Consider the following 15,401-nt stretch of genomic DNA (forward strand, 5'->3'; position numbering starts at 1 on the left):
ACTGCACTAAGAAGACAGAGACAGTTTTCGGTCCAGTTGTAAGGCTTTAAATCTAAAACTGGAACAAGACAACTCTATAATCTTATTCATTTGTGACAAACAGAACATGGTTTCTACACAGCAACTGAGCATCATGTCAGGAAACTGAGGCTAAAGGAGTAACATAACTTGTAGGCAGCATGTAGGACCTCCTGTCTTACTCTGCACACTGTGGAGAATAAGCATATGCATAAGCAGAAGAAGAAAAGTGATAAGAGTGGCAGACAGGAGAAACCAGAAATAGTGCCCTTGTCCAGTGCTCAGCCAGCTTCTTTAAATCACATTCATATGGAGAAATAAGTCACAGACACCACTTCGTAAAATGTTCCAGAAAGCACAACAGGAGGACAACACCAACATCCTAGGGAAGAGGCCCTGTTCGACTCAACATGAAGAGGAACTCAATAAAAGTCACATCACTGTCCAATAGGCAGTCACGCTAGATGGCGGCTTTCCCACCATCTAATGGACAAAGATGACAAAAACCTAAATGACCTTCAAAGGACCTTGTCTGCAAGGCCAAGTAATAGATCAGGACGAGAGTTTGAACACTGTTTGATTGGTCCCTTGCTTTTGTACTAAACCAAGTTTTCATACCACAGAAAATTATAGTAATAAACCTGAGGCCTAAGCATATGCTAACTATGCTAGTTAAGGACAATTATAAGAGATTCAATACCTTTATGGTAAGATCTGCCTAGTGTGCTGTCCTAGCGACCACTGTACTGCTGTGGAGAGACCACGGCCAAGGGAACTCTTAGAAAAGAGAACATTTAATTGGGGGCTGGCTTACCGTTTCAGAGGTTCAGCCCATTATCACCATGGTGGGGAATGTGGCAGCATGCTTGGCCCTGGAGCAGTAGCTGAGAGATACACACTGATCCTCGGGCCAAGAGACAGACCCTGGGCTTGGCATGAGCTTTCGGAACCTCAAAGCGCACCCCCAGTGACACACTTTCTCCAAGAAGACCCCAGCTCCTAACCCTTTCGAACAGTTTCATTTCCTGGTAAAGAGGCATTCAAATCTATGAACCTATGGGGCCGTTCTTATTCAAACTCCACACATGCTGAAAGGGTTAACATGAAAGGTGCACCGTCCACGTCCTGCCCTACTACATTTCGCAACTACACTACATATGCGACTTAAGACAACTCTGAAATACTCCGATGGCAATACAATTTGTTTAGGAATTTATAAAAATCAATACTGGAAGAAATTTGCATTCAGCCATGAACTTTTTTACCATAGGTAGATCCTCCACTAATAACTAATCAATATCTTTCTGAAGTATCATAGCTGCATATGTAACCTGAATATATAAAGCGAAAAAAAAAGAGCCATACTTCTAAAGATATATATTGCACAGCAATATAGACCCACCCAAACAAAAAAATGAACAAAAAGTTGTGTTGTTGTGTGTGTATATGTGTATATATTTGTGTGGTACATGTATGTGGAAGACAGAGGTCAAAGTCAAGTGCCTTCCTTATTTGTTCTCCACTTTATTTTTTAAGACAGGGTACCTACTGAACCTGGCGCTTACTGATTCAGCTAGACTGACTGGCCAGTGAGCTACAGAGATCCACCTGTCTCTACTTCCCCAACACTGGATTAGAGATGAATGCCATTGAGACTGGCTTTATCTGGATGCTAAGTCCTGCATGGTGAGCATTTTACCAAATGAATGATCTCTCAGCCCACTCAGCAAGATATTTTTAAAGACAACTCAAAGAGAAATCAACTCCAGAACGTGAATTCCCTCTGTGAAGTAGGCCTCAGATCCAATCAGAGAGCAGTTGGCTGCCTCACTAAAAATCTGGCCTCTGACTGCGCTGGTCAGCCAGTTAACTCCTACTGTATGTAGGATAATTCTTATTGTTTCCTCTCTAACACCTAACTACATTGGTTTTTGCTACTTTTTATTCTTATAAAAGTATATAAAAACTTTGGCTAATTCTTCATCTACATTGAGCTGCAACATACTCTTTAACAGCAAACACGTTTATATGTTTACCACACATATATTTATAATTTACTGTACTCGATGATTACATCACTTTAAACGATATATCCCAAAGGCAATAAAGTAAATGTAAATATAAAATGGCACAACATTATCTAGTTAAAATAACTTGAGAAGATAACTGTAAAATATTTTCTAGGTGGCTCACATCAACTAAATTTAAATAAATGCAGTCCTAACAAACATACTGTCATTTAAGCTTTTACGACACAGACTCTCTTAGTGTTTTATCTACTCTAAGACTGTTATCACTCACTGTAGTTTAATTTAATATGCTGGTGCTATGGTTTTGAAATATAAAATATACTCAAAGGATATAAGCTACATTTACTATGGATGTTTCTAAATGCTTGCATAATCTCTTAGTTTTCTCAACACACATTTCTAAATTCACCATAAATTTAAATGGCCACATTTTTAAGAAAGTGATTCTAGTTTTGGCCTGTTTGTTATTGTTGTTATCAACTTCTGCCAAATGTGTAGACTGCACTCCTCAATTTACTGCTATACCAGCCAACAGCTCTCATTTTAGTAGAGGATATGATGTTCAATTTCCTGTAAATGATCCTATGTAAAACAAGGGACTTTTGAGCCTTAAAAAGTTGGTTAACAATGCTGCATAACAGATAACAGAAGCTGAGCTACAAAAAAGAACAATGCAAAAAAAGTCAACTTCAGTGCAGCTTAGAGACTACTACCAATAGGAGAAAGGCTGGATTTACTTAGTGCACACTGTACGCTTGAACTGAAATATCACACCAAATCCCCTTACTACATATAAGTGATACATTAATAAAAAACAAGTTTAAAAAAGAGAGCAAGCCACCAACTGTGCTTCAAAAAAATCACCAAATAATAAACCTAAGCTCTTACCCAAAGGCTTTTGTGACACTTTCCTTTCTAGAGAAACCACCACACAGAAACTAACCCAAGGGCAATGTGTCATTTTTCTACCAAGTAGGACTCAGGCTTTCTTAAACCCACCCCACACAAATACTCCTGAAACATACCGGCCCACACAAGAGAAAAAGATCATCTTTAAAGAAATGCAAACAAATTTTTAAGTCTTCCAAAGTTCAAACAGCACCGTATTTTTAATATTCACAGTGGCCCCAAATGGAAGCAACTCAAGTGTCCATCAATGGATGAACATATAAAATGTGGCATGTAAATACAATGAAATATTAATCAGCTTTCAAAAGGAAACCATTAAAACAGCACATACAATTAAAATTTTTTAATGGTTTTAAACCTTTATTTTATTTTATATGCATGAGTGGGTTTTTGTTTTGGTTTGGTTGTGGTTGTTTTCACATGTAGGTATGTATACCAGCTGCCTGTGTGGTGCCCTCAGAGGCCAGAAGAGAGTGTAAGATCTTCTGGAACTAGTTACACAGATGGTTGTGAGCCACTGTATGAGTGCTGGAAACCAAATCCAAGTCTTCTGCAAGAGCAGCAAATGCTCTTAGCCACTCAGTCACTCTCCAGCAACTCCAGGGATGACTGAATAGCTTTTATCAAGCTAACCTTCCTACAGGAATAAACAGGGATTCTGCTGCACGTGCACGGGGTGGATCCTAAGGCAGTGAAGTAAAATCCATACTTGGTGCAGGAACTAGAGAGCCAGCTCAGTGTTGGCCCTGCACAGAGCCCAGGCTCAGCTCCCAGCACCCTCATCAGGAGGCTCATAACAGCTGTAACTCCAGTCCCAGGAGTTAGAATGCCCTCTTCTGGTCTCCATGGACATCAGATACACATGTGGTAAACATGGATGCATGCAGGATTTCACACACAAGCACATAAAATAAAAATAAGTATTTTTTTAACTGGTTGGTACAGAGCCATCAAGATGGTTCAGTGATTAAAAGCATTTGCTGTGTAAGTTAGACAACCTAAATTCAATTTCCAGGGACCACAGTAGAAGAAAATAATTGACTCCCAAAGTTGCCCTCTGACCTCCACATGCATGGCATGGCACATGTGCATCTGGCCTTACACATCACACATGCACACACATGAATAAAAACAAAATTCTTTCTAAAGTTTTGTTTATGTATGTTTTGTTTATATAGCCTTGACTGGCCTGAAACTATGTAGATTTGCACCCCAAATGCTAAAACTAAAGGCAAGCCCCACCATGGCCAGCAAAACCATGAGGTTATGATTAATAAAAGTCAAATCTTAAATCCAGAAAATTTCAGAAAAGTCATTTATATTATTCATTAATAGAAACATTACTAATAGTAAATGATAGTCTAAAAATTCTAAAATTTTAAAATTTCAACATTCTAAAATTCTAAAATTGAATTCTAAAATTCAAAATTTCAAACTATTCCTCTGCTTCTATAATAATTGTCTTCAAATTTAAACATGGTGATTTTTATAAACTATGTCAAGTGAAAGTACTTATTTGTGTATTATTTTTTCAGTCATCGCTTAGCTACGTAACACATGTAGTTACTTGAAAAATTCAGACCATTTCCCTGAATAACTGAAGTCAATGTTTCAAAATCTGATTTTAATAATCTTTTAAAACCTTAATTTGATCTTCAAAATACATTGTATGCTTAAACATTAATATTTAGACACTTGCTCCAGGAATGTATGTTCAGGAATAAAATCATCGTGTCCTTTGCAAATGTTCCTTAGCCCTCTCCATGCAAACTTCATTTGCACGTTCTCCACTCTTTTGAGGCTTTCACTTACTCTGAGTTTATACTTAAACTGATTTGTCCGTAAGTGCATCCTCCACTAACCTCTAACACACATTCTCCAGGTAGTGTCTAGAATGAAAAGTTTTCTGAAACCTCTTTTGGGGAATGGAGAGCAGATCCACACTTCGTATTGCAGATAAATCTCTCCTGGACTGTTTAGCTTCATGGGAATCTGGAAATTTCTACTATATAAATGTTCAAACCATTTCCATCTGTCCAAAACACAAATGTACCCAAGCTTCCAACAGAAGCTCATAAAAAATTCCCACTGCTGTAGGAAGAACTGTAAACTAGAGGTTACAGTGACTGCTTTACATAATAATTCCACAAGCCCAGCCCATCCTCACCATCTTTCAGAGCTCGATCCATATTATGTGAAATTACCACTCTCCTGCCCTGAGCTGTCTCCTGTGGATTTCCATGTACAGGGCTCTGAAATGAGAAGGAAAAAGCAGAGATCACTGAAGGAATAAACTGTATATAAACATAAAACAAAGACGAAGATGAGATTATACTCTTCCTCTAGAAAAGTAAACAGATGCTCAAGGCTAATTCAGAAATGTTTAGGAAGAGGGTAATTAATATAATACTGGAATAGTAGGAAAGTACAAAACTAGATTATCTACTTAAGTTACAAACATAACAAAAAATGTAGTCAATGAGGGAAAAGATAACACTGTTTGTGTCCATTAGGGTTTCTATTGCTATGATAAACACTGTGAGCACAGTCAGCTTAATGAGGAAAGTTATTTCACAACTCTCAGGTCATTCTCCACCACCGAGGAAGTCTGGGCATGAGCTCAATACAGGAATCTCTAGACAGAATCTGATGCAGAGGCCATGGAGGAACACTGCGTACTGGCTTGCTCCTACCCCTTCTTTCTTATACAACTCAGGACCACCTGCCCACGGCAGTACCACCCACAGTGGGCTGGACCCTCCCACTTCAATCATTAATCAAGAAAATGTTCTATGGACTCTCTTAACGGACGATACATTGCAGGCATTTTCTGAATAGAGGTTCCCTCTTCTCAGATGACCCTAGCCTGTGTCAAAATGATGTAAAAACTAGCCAGCACAGGAACAGTTTTACATTCCTAAGTGGGAGAGTTGACAGTCATAGTTTATTTATAACTTCAAACTGATTGGCGAGCTAAATGTTTCCTTAAACTAAAAAACTACTTAGAAAATTTGGAATCAAATGTTTATAATTATGAGATAGCAAAGGCCTCTCTACAATAAGGCACAAAATCCAAAAGTTATTCAGGAAAACAAAATCCAAATAAAGCATAACTTAAAAATAGAAAATTACTGTTTGACAAAAGATGGAGTGAGCAAAATATAGGTGAAAGACTAGGAAAGTACCTCAACACGTGTAACAAAAGACTATTCATACATGTATATTTATACCTCTCTCCTCCAGCCATCCTACTATATGGTCCTTTCATTAGGAAAATGCACATCAAAGCAGTAATATACCTCAGACTGCAAAGTTCAGAAATACTCTTGTTGGCTAATATACAATCAAATGTTTGTTTTCATACATTGTTAGAAGGGTGTGTATTTTTCCATGCTTTGAAAAAGGTATTGCCAATATTAAATTTTAAAATGAACTATCTTTCGAGTCAGCAATTCCATTCCTACGGAAATATGATGGCTGGCGTGACCGCCACGCTCATCCAACAAACGCAGCTGCAGATAATCAACAGGCTCAACTAGGAGTGGAAAGCGCCTGGGCCTTAACTAGGTCTCCTGCTGTCTTTGGGTAGAGAGCCAAGAATGTCATCCTGTCATCCTCTAGAGAAAGCCAAAGCCAAACCCTTATGATTTCTTACTTTCTAATACATGCAACTGAAAGCAATTTAATAATGATGATAATTAGGAAGAGGAAGAGGAGGAGAAGATATACATATGTGTGTGCATGTGTGTATTATACCATGAAAGAACTTTATGCTACAAAGTCAACACATAGCATTTAGTACCTTCTCAAGGCATTAGAAAAATTGTGCTTATATAGAGACAAATTATTTGATATGTGAAAGACAAAACTGCACTCTTGACCATTTAAAACTACTTTCTAGTAACTATCATATTACAAGGTCAGGTTTTACTCTAATTTCCTTTTTTTTTTTTAAATTTCTCAATTACAGGTACAGTAGTTTTGGTGACCAACAGTGGTCAGGTGATGGAATGAAAGCCAAGGACTAGAGAAATGGCTCAGGTGTTGCTGCTCCTGTGGAGGACCCAGAATGGATTCCAACACCCACATGGAAGTTCATCACTGACTGTGTCCGGTGTTAGCGGATCCAGCACCCTCTTTTGTCCTCAGTAGGCACCAGGCATGCATATGGTACCGAGAAATACACGTAGGCAAAATTCTCATGTATACAAAATAAAATAGTAAAGTTTTTTAAAATAGTTGATTTTTTTAAAGCCAAGCACTTAATTGAGAAAGCTCCTGAGGTCCTGCCAATTCCAACAGCGCCCACTGCGTTTCTCCCCAGCTCTCGGACACGGTTTCCATTTTAAGAACCAAGCTCAGGAAAATCTCAGCTAAATGCTTGCCTTTGTTCTTCTCATCTGACCACTGTTGGTCACCAAGTGTACTGAATGTGTGATTGGGAGACCACAGCTAAGGATGGGGGAGCAAGGACAGTGGGCTCAAGACATCATGTTGTCTGAATTTGTGCCCAGCATGGCTGGGATGAGGTACCACTTTCAGCAGGCATGACAGAACCAAGTGGAAGGAGGTTAAATAAACTCCTCTTACTTTTGTCTCCCTCACTAAGGATCTGCTATCTTGTTTTGGTTTTCATTGCTGAGTATATGTTTGTGGTTTTGTTGTCTTATGGGGAGAAGTTGTTTTGAGACAGGGTCTCACTGTGTAGCCCAGGCTGACCTCAAACCTTGTTTCATTCTCTCCTTTGAAAAACAAACTCCACAGGCTAATCTACCCAAATACTTGTTCTTGAAGACAACTGTTAATTTCTATCCTGCTGGGACATACCCGTTCCTCAGAGAACACTTTCCTACAATGCTGGTTTAGAGAAAGATAAAAGGCAGACACTCACTCCTGCTGTCACAAAGGATTCTGGTAAAGCCCACAGTATCTAGTCTGGATATGGCGTCCATATGGAATCTGACCACTCCACTTCTGCTTTCGTATTTTAGTACACATATCACAATATTCATTCATAAACACGTTTGGTGGGCCAGATGACTATTACTAAAAAATCACATGATTTTTTTTTTATTTAATGAAAATAAATGAAACCTATCTTCATGTTAAGATTTAAACCTGCCTCAAACCAACCGAGGTCACTTTTAATTACACACAGAATTCTCTAGTGGGAAAAATTAGAATATCTCAATACATAATTGCACATTTAAAAATGTTTCCCAAAGGCAGGCCAAACCCTGAAAGCTTTTCTCATTAGAAAACCAGATCTTCAGAATGTGTAACCAGATATTCAGAATCAAGAACAGACAGCATAGCAATAAACACTTCCCTGAAAACATAAAAACAGAAACAGCTTTTCAGTCCACAGCCATGACACATGTCCACTGTCTATGTGCCAAAACCAGAGATGCCCTATAAAGAGAAAACAGCCAGAGAACCCTTGCAGAGAAACTCGGGTGTTCTGACACCACTAGCTACCAGCCTATACCAATTGGCAAGATGGCAATGCTGTCTGGGTGGCTTCCAAGCCAATCATGACTTAAGTTCTCTCATGCCCATCACCAGCTATATCTAGTAAACAAACGTCTGTCCTCTTTACTGTGCACATATATAGTCAAGAGTTTTGCAATGTGTTCCAATTTATGTTAAAAAGAGAAACAGCCAGGAATGGAGACACATGACTAGGATCTCTGTGGATGCAAAAGGCTGGTGACCCAATGGTTATCCTTGGCTGTGTTGCTACTTTACCGTTAGCCTGAGCTACATAAGCCACAGACATGCAGAAGATAAGGGAAAAGAAGAAAAAGGGAGGGAGGGAGAGAATGGAAGAAAAGGTTTCACAACATTCATTTCTGTGAAGCCACTGTAGTGTTAATCTATCTTACAAAAAAGAAATACATCTCTGTATTACCCACGCAAGTGTCACAAGTCTTGCCTGTCCAAGAACTCTGACCATCTTTTGGGATCCCACAAGTTTCTTACTTTTCTCAAAACCTTGCCTCTTTCACATTCTGCCTTAGCCTTAAAAATAATATATTCAAAACCCAAGAAAGGAAGAAGCCATGTATATCTTTCCTTGGCAGGAACAAAAGGAGTAGGAAACTTGAAAGGCTGTCTCATTAGATGAAGACTAGCAAAGATAGGAATGTATGCAAGGACACCGTTCCCACTGTGTGTGAGGAGACGCGTCAGAGCCAGTGAAGCAAGGAGGGCAAGGGAATGTGACTCCATAGCCAGACAGGCCTGTCTCTGCTCTCACGCACTAATGCCAACCCCTCGACCCAGACACTTCCTGTTAGGCTCTTTTTAAAGGTCTCATTGTGTTCCTTAGTTTTAATAATTGGTATTGGGGTTACAAAAACAGGAAAGCACAGCATTGGCCAGGAAAGTACTATACATAGCAAAAGGGGTTATGATTGCCATTGTGCTAGATGTATTGATTTTATTTCAACAATAAATGGAAGTTAATAACTTTTAGATACCTCCATCTAATTCAATATTACTCCAAACACTATGGGCTTACACTGCACCAAACTGTGAGCCAGGTTCAATCCATGGAAATCATGTCTATAACTGTAGGTTCACACAAAGCTCTTGATAAAATGCCTCACATGAAACAGCAGTTTAGCTATGAGCACTAACACAACACAGAATGCTGTCAATTTTCAAGAAAACTGGCCGATGCCAAGCATTGTGACATACCTTTAATCTCAGACTTTTGGAGACAAAGGCAGATAAATCTCTGTGAGTTCAAGAATAGCCTGGTCTTCATGGCAAGTTCAAGGCTAGCCAGAGAGACCTATCTCAAGAAAAGGGGTTGAGGAAAGAGAGGGAGGGATGGGTTGTTTGCCTGGATTGCTAGCAGACAGATTCAAAAGGACTACAACTGTACAAATGAGCGCAACAAGAACAAAAAGTAGAAAGCTGGATAACCAGAATGAGCCAATGGATGTGTCACTCTTAAGCTATTTTTTGCCTTTGTGGTTACACTTTACAGAGAGGAAAGAAAGTACACATTTCCTGAAGCTGTACTAGGGTTTCTGTTCTTTACCAGTCCTATTGCTGAAGCTTGAAAGCTAAGTCTGTTTTAACAAAGGCCAGTTTAGCTAAAGCTGGACTATGCTTTGCTATGCTTCACTGTGAGCTTTGTTTTCCGTGACATAAAAGAAAACTGTAAGACAAGTGATTATCATCCTTTTGGGAGTTTTGTCTGGATAGAAAGTAGTGGTGTTTTTAAAATCTCCTTTCCCTTTTATGGAGTCTTAAGATTTATTGTTTGTTTGTCTCCTGAGACAGGGTCTCACCGTGTAGTGCTAGCTGGCATTGAACTCAGGGATCCACCTGCCTCTAAAAGTTATTTTTTAACTGATAACATAAGAGCATAAAAGATGTTCACAGTAAGGTTCTGTGTGAGTAACTGGAAATATCCTCTACAGCATGTCTACAGACTAAAACACGTATCTTCAAAGCGGAGGTGCTCTTTGCAGGTGCTTCCAGACTTGAACATCCCTTTCCTGCTCTCTGATTTAACTGTCACAAGCAGATATCTCTAGAAATGTTTCTTGGTTACTAATCTAAGAAAAAAGTATTACCACAAAGGCAAAAATCTCTTTTAAACTATTCAATTCAGATAGATTTTAAGATAAGCTAATAATCCTTAGGAATGTTTTTCAGTGTATTTGAAAGAATCAGACTTACATGGAAGAGGTGTAGTGAATGTTGGGCCTACCTGCTCCTTTAGCATAACTGTAGTCATTTTTCTTTCAGGCCCACCAACAACTCAGCTTGTTGCTGACATAGAAGCATCTCTGTACGAGGGCAGGTTGGCCAAAAACTCTGTTCATGTTCAGCATACTCTATAACCTTATTATTCCTGGAAATCCCCCAACTATAAACACAGCTGAACACTGCTGGCCCTAACCACCAGCCCCACATAGGACCAACTACATTAAAGGTCAGCTAGAACTGCTGTCTAGTTAGCAAAAATAACAAGTCAGAGTTAACAACTGTAAACCCTATCACCACCATATGAGCTAATTGCAGTTTTGCCTTTAGAATCTGACTCTAAAAAGCATTCAAGGTTATAGTTCCACCTCCTGATTATGGACTGCATCCCTGATGGCAATTAGTCTTGGGGTGTGCGTTCAATAAACCATCAATATCTGACTGGGATCAGTGTCTGAGTGGTTTGTGTGGCTTTCTCTAGACCCAAACAGTGAAAATTTTTGGTTTCTTTAAAAACACAGAAATGTTACGGAAATATGTTTTTGTTTCAATCCCAGGTGTGTGATATGGGGCTGCTTCAGATTGACCACAGCAGCTATGATTTGCCTCGTGATCTAGCAGGGGCATGATTTTGCCAGCTGAGGATAGTTTTACAGTTAAAATTCTGGGGACTCTTTAGAGGATGTAGAATGCTAGAGTCCTGAGGGCAGCACACTTTCAGTTTCAAGTCCCTGAAGCCCCCAGAGTGAAGAGCCCAGGAGGTGGGGGTGTGCAGGGCAAGGGGGTTTAAGAAAAACAGCTCATTTAGAGAGAAAGGGTTGATGTTGAGCTCAAGATCAGTTTTCCCAGTAAAGATACAGAACATGCCTGCAAATGGTGTGGATTACGATTATGAGATAGTGTGGCCTCCTATAGAAATGATCTGAGGCATTTTAAAGAGGATATTATTTCCTACAGAATGCATTCGCCTTATGTAAAAGAAATATTAAGTAACTGAGCTACCCAAAATAGAATTATTCCCCAAGATTGGAAGGATCTAGTAACAGCTGTTCTAGAGGCCAGTCGGCAGTTACAATGGTTAATGTGGTGGAAGGAGGAAGCCGAGAATATTGAACAGTAAAACAGAGCAAGGAGAATGAATGTTGTCAAAGATCAGTTGCTTGATGAAGGACAGTATTCTGATTTACAAAAGTAGATTTGATTTGATGATGCTGTTATAGAACAATGTGGCTTAGTGGCTTTAAGAGCTTTGAATAAAGTTGAGGAGCCCAAAATAAGATCCACCTCATTTATGAAGATTGTTCAAGGCTCTGGGGAAGCCTTCACAGATTTCTTGCAAAGATTGGTTTCAGCTGTGAACAATGCCATGTCAGACCCTGATGAGAGAGAGGTGTTGATAGTGACCCTCTCATTTGAGAATGCAAATACCAAATGTGAAGGAGTTATTAGACCATTAAAAGCATGAGCAGTGTCAATGGACGCACTTGACATTGGTTCTAATAAGTATCATGCTAACATCTCAGGGCAAGCTATTGCTAAAGGTCTCTGATATTAAAATGACTGGTGCTTCAATTGCAGAAAATTCAATCATTTACAAAGAAATTCTGACCAAGTCACTAGAAGCCTCTTATCTAAAAATGCTGAATGCATTAACTGTAAGAAAGATGGTACTTGCAGCCAGAAAAGTGAACAAGCTATTTCTCAAGGCAATGGGTTTTCAAAATGAATGCTGAAGCTTCCTGGGTTTTGCAGATGTTGTGGCAAGGGATACCACTGGACCGAAAAGTGAAGGTCCAAGAGCAACTTCTTGCCATTGGGAAACAAAATGGGGAACCTGGAAACTTGAGGCCCCGCAGTAAAATTTGAGCCATTTCAGACAGGAACAACGAAGAGTCACCAGGTTATAGAAAAACAAAAGCAAAAAACCAAACCAAACAAACAATCATTGACCACTGATCTGAAAAGCATTTTTGTTCATGTCTCTGTTTATAATTTCTCACTAAACACAACATGATTAACAGCTTAAAATAGAAAAGGAGAAATGTAGTGAGAATTTTTGGTTTCTTAACACAGAAATGTTATAGGAATCCCAGGTGTGAGATATGGGGCTGCTTCAGATTGACCACAGCAGCTAACTATGATTTGTCTTGTGCTCTAGCAGGGGCATGATTGTGCCAGTTGAGGATGGTTTACAGCTGGAATTCTTCGGACTCTTCAGAAGGAATATATAACAGCAGAGCCCCAAGGGCAGCCACTCCTCCCCCTGCTGCTCCTGCTGGCTACTGTTTGATCCTGATGATGTTGCTGTTTGCTGGTTGGAGATATCCTGAATGTGAAGAGCAAACTTGCCCCAAGGAACTTGATGCCCCTAATCAGCAGACACCCCTTTTCCCCTCTAACCTCTCTCTCTCCTACCTAGTGTTAGGAGGTTGGAAGGTTTAGGGGTGTTGTAGAGAGGTAGGAAAAAGAACCCAACCAAATGGGCTGGAGAGATGGCTCAGAGGGTAAGAACACTGGCTGCTCTTCCAAAGGTCCTTAATTCAATTTCCAGCAACCACATGGTGGTTCATAACCATCTATAGTAAGATCTGGTATGCAGGTAGAATATTGTATAAATAATAAATAATTTTTTAAAAAGAACCCAATCAAGTAGCCAAAAGTGCAGTTACAGAGAAGCGTGTTTTACTTCTTACATACCAATCTGAAAGGCATTAAAAAAACAAACAAACATGCTACACTTGGTAGACAAATTTAATCCCATTATTTAGAAATGAAAATTATAGCATGTGCTTGAAAACACACACAAATAGTAATATAAGATGACTAGAAATTAAAGGGTATGAAATGGATAATAGAGCTAGAGAAAAAAAAAAGTCAAAAAGGAAACTAGATCAGAAAAAAAAAAGTGGCTAAAAATCTGACATGGGATTTTTGCATTCCTAAAAAGGTCTGTGTGATAGAAATGCTGTTCAATTTTGTTACTCACTTCTATCATATATATTTACATCATTTGAGATTATTTGGCCAGTCTTGGGTTTCCATAATGTGAATTACATTTCCATTAATTTGTTCAGTCATCTGATAATTACTGATGAATGACTCTGTCCGCTTGGCATTTAGTTGGATACTGGACAGTCAACAGCAAACAAATTGAATTTGTGTAATTCTTGGTGGATGCTCAAAATCAAGTAGCTAGTAAGCCACTGTATTTCAGAAGTGTGCTTAAGAATTCCAATATTCAGGGGCTGGAGAGATGGCTCAGAGGTTAAGAGCACTGGATGCTCTTCCAGAGGTCCTGCATTCAATTCCCAGTAACCACATGGTGGCTCATAAATATCTCTGAGTTCTGGTGCCCTCTTCTGGCCTGCAGGCAGAACACTGTTTGCATAATAAATACATAAATTGTAAAAAAAAAAAAAAGAAGAAAAAGAAAAAATCCAATATTCTTTATATTCTGGAAACCTCCACACTGTTCACTCTTCAGTCTCTCCCTTTAGTAGTGGAAGAAAGCCATGTAAGCACACAATGAATCTCAAAGAGCATTTCCTAAGAGTCGTGAGATTTATACATATTGACATGTATTGAGTAAACTCATTCCAGGAGAGATAACACTGAACTTCAACGATAAGCAGCCTAGTTACCGCTGCTTCAGAGCTTTTATGTAATCCAATGCAACTGCTTTCTTCCAGCACTTTGTATTCCATTTCTGTAATAAAATACCACAGTGCCATTTTATTAATTGGTTGGCTGGATTTTAAATAAAAAACTGGCAATAAAATATTTGTACCTAGTTAGAAAAAATGGCACTGGTGGTTTGTCTAGATGAAACCTGCTGTTTCACAGCTCCCTCTAAGCAGTGAGCTGAGCTCTACATACAGCAGCTCTGATGATTCACACCCATAAGTAGCTAAGAAGGGTGCCAAGCATAAAGCCCAGGGCCAGGCCAATTGACTGTACTCACTGAGGGTAGTAAATCCTTTCTGACTAGGAACACCAGCCTAAAGCTAACTAAATCATAAAAGTTGTTTCTGCCCTTCCTATCTAAAGTAAATGTGTGGGAATTCAAATATTAAATCCTGCCCTTAGGCCTTTCCATAGATGCATTTCTGCCTCTGCCTAGGTAAAGGGCAAAAAAACCTCCACTAGGCGGGGTGTGGTGGCATTTAATTCTAGCATGTGGGAGGTAGAGGCTGGTGGGTCTGTGAATTCAGGCCAACCTGGTGAGCTCCAGGAGAGGAAGAGGGGAAAGGGAAGGGGGAGAAGGAAAGGGAGGAGGAGGTGGCTGAACTCCTACAGGTGGGCCTCATTGTAACATTAAATGTGACAGTGACTTTCCTTTCTCCTCCATGACACCAGAAGCCCTATCTTCAACTTGAAAACATCTATTTTTCCAGATACATTTGAGAAATGGGGTTTGTTTGTTTTTGTGTTTTGAGACAGGGTTTCTCTTTGTAGTCCTGGCGTTCCTAGAACTTGCTCTGTAGAACAGGCTGTCCTTGGACTCAGAGATCCACCTGCCTCTGCCACTCAAGGGCTAGAATTAAACATATGTGCCACCACTGCCTGGCAGAAAAGGGTATTTGGCTACAATTCTGTAGACCGTTCTGTGTACTTTTTGGCCTGGAACACACTATAGCTTGGGCTGGCCTCAAATTCAAAACAATCCTTCTGCCTCAGCCTCCGAAGCAATGAGATCACTGATGTGAACTACCACTTTTA

At 39.5% G+C, this 15,401-nt stretch overlaps 1 protein-coding gene across 3 annotated transcripts in view; it reads right to left on the minus strand.

The window, feature by feature from the left end:
* Snx25 (sorting nexin 25) overlaps nt 1-15,401 on the minus strand; it is a 110,717-nt gene that overhangs the window by 77,479 nt on the left and 17,837 nt on the right. For all 3 annotated transcript variants that reach the window (XM_060381715.1, XM_060381717.1, XM_060381716.1), the window contains exon 2: nt 5,125-5,209. In XM_060381715.1, the coding sequence (XP_060237698.1) occupies nt 5,125-5,209 (85 nt within the window). The remainder of the gene's footprint in view (nt 1-5,124; nt 5,210-15,401) is intronic.

Source organism: Meriones unguiculatus, chromosome 4, assembly GCF_030254825.1.
Source record: "Meriones unguiculatus strain TT.TT164.6M chromosome 4, Bangor_MerUng_6.1, whole genome shotgun sequence".
NCBI classification, from domain to species: domain Eukaryota; kingdom Metazoa; phylum Chordata; class Mammalia; order Rodentia; family Muridae; genus Meriones; species Meriones unguiculatus.